This window comes from Penicillium arizonense, assembly GCF_001773325.1.
Source record: "Penicillium arizonense strain CBS 141311 chromosome Unknown PENARI_contig311, whole genome shotgun sequence".
In the NCBI taxonomy this organism is placed as follows: domain Eukaryota; kingdom Fungi; phylum Ascomycota; class Eurotiomycetes; order Eurotiales; family Aspergillaceae; genus Penicillium; species Penicillium arizonense.
The window spans coordinates 1-1,240 of NW_019173588.1; the positions used below are offsets into that span (position 1 = coordinate 1).

At 50.3% G+C, this 1,240-nt stretch overlaps 1 protein-coding gene across 1 annotated transcript; it reads right to left on the reverse strand.

The window, feature by feature from the left end:
* Positions 1–20: 20 nt before the first annotated feature.
* Positions 21–818, reverse strand: PENARI_c311G06451 (uncharacterized protein; the record flags this gene model as incomplete). The annotated part of the gene is made up of 3 exons (XM_022638279.1): positions 21–272; positions 325–739; positions 787–818. Coding segments are annotated over 3 exons (699 nt in total), but the record flags the coding sequence as incomplete, so codon positions are not given.
* Between the last annotated feature and the right edge of the window lie 422 nt (positions 819–1,240).

Consider the following 1,240-nt stretch of genomic DNA (forward strand, 5'->3'; position numbering starts at 1 on the left):
TTCAGACTTTCGAAAAACGTCCATTCTGCCGTAGGCAACAGCCCCTTAGCAAGCTCGGCTTTTTGCGAATCCTCCTGGACGTCGAGATACCTCGTGGCCTGCAATTTTAATGGCATCGTTACTCGCCATCGCACCTGCCCTGCTGTTCCGTCCTTGTAATATACTTCGAAGTCCATGCACGGGTCATTCCACGGTACTGAAACAACGTAGTTGCCACAGTATCTGACAAAGTGTTTTATGGACCTGTATGTATTAGAAACCAACAGTAGTGGCTATGGAGGTGGTTAGCAGAACTCGAAGCTGGGGAACGTAAGTGGAAAGTACCTGTGGACGACCACCCAGAACTGCCAGGGCACGCTCCGTCTGCTTAGCCAACACCAGTTCCTTGAATTCATTCAGGATAAGCAATTGAGCTCTTTGCTGCAACACCAAGTCCGACAGCTTGCCAACCTCGCTCGAGTACGCATCGACATCTGCCATTAAGCTCTTGTTCTGCTTGATTCGATTACGACGCCTTTGTGATGCCCGAGCCTGATCCTTCCGCCTACTTGCTGCGGCCTTTGAACCGGAGTTGTCCCATTCGAAGGGAATTTTCTTCGCATTCGCGGAAGGAGCTGGCTTCTCCTCTTCAGGATCCGCGTTCCGGATTGTGGTGGATGCGTCTGCAGGTTCTGGTCGCACAGCGGTCAATCCTTGCTGTCCGGCAGCTTCTGGGGGCAGCAGTAGGTCTTTTATCGGTCTACCAAGTGTTAGCGGCGGTCAGGTATCCTCCAGGTATAAACTAACAGTGCTCGAGAGATGAAACGCTCAGATGTCATCTTGGAGGGGTCGGATTGCTGCTGAGCGCATGGGATCAATCGGATCCTACGGAGCAAAAGAGCCCTATTTATGTTACAACCTGCAGGACAAACCGCACACTGAGTATAGTTCACAGCCCTCCTTGCAATGCATGGACTGAGCCCCACAGGTACTCCTAGGAATTGAGGAAGCCTTGTCGTCATCTCTCAATTACTTACTACAGCAAGTCTCCATGCTTTTGTGCTATATACGTTTATCCCCACACCATAAGAGCCTGCGCAAATAGTAACGAATGTGGGTAACATCATGTGTGACCATGGTATCTGAAGGAGTGATGCTGTTCTTCGCCATACAGCAGAGTTCGAAAACAGTTTACCCTATTAGGCACACACGCTTCGTTTCTCGGCTCGTACCCAAAACGGGGCTTAGCTTATTCTAGACT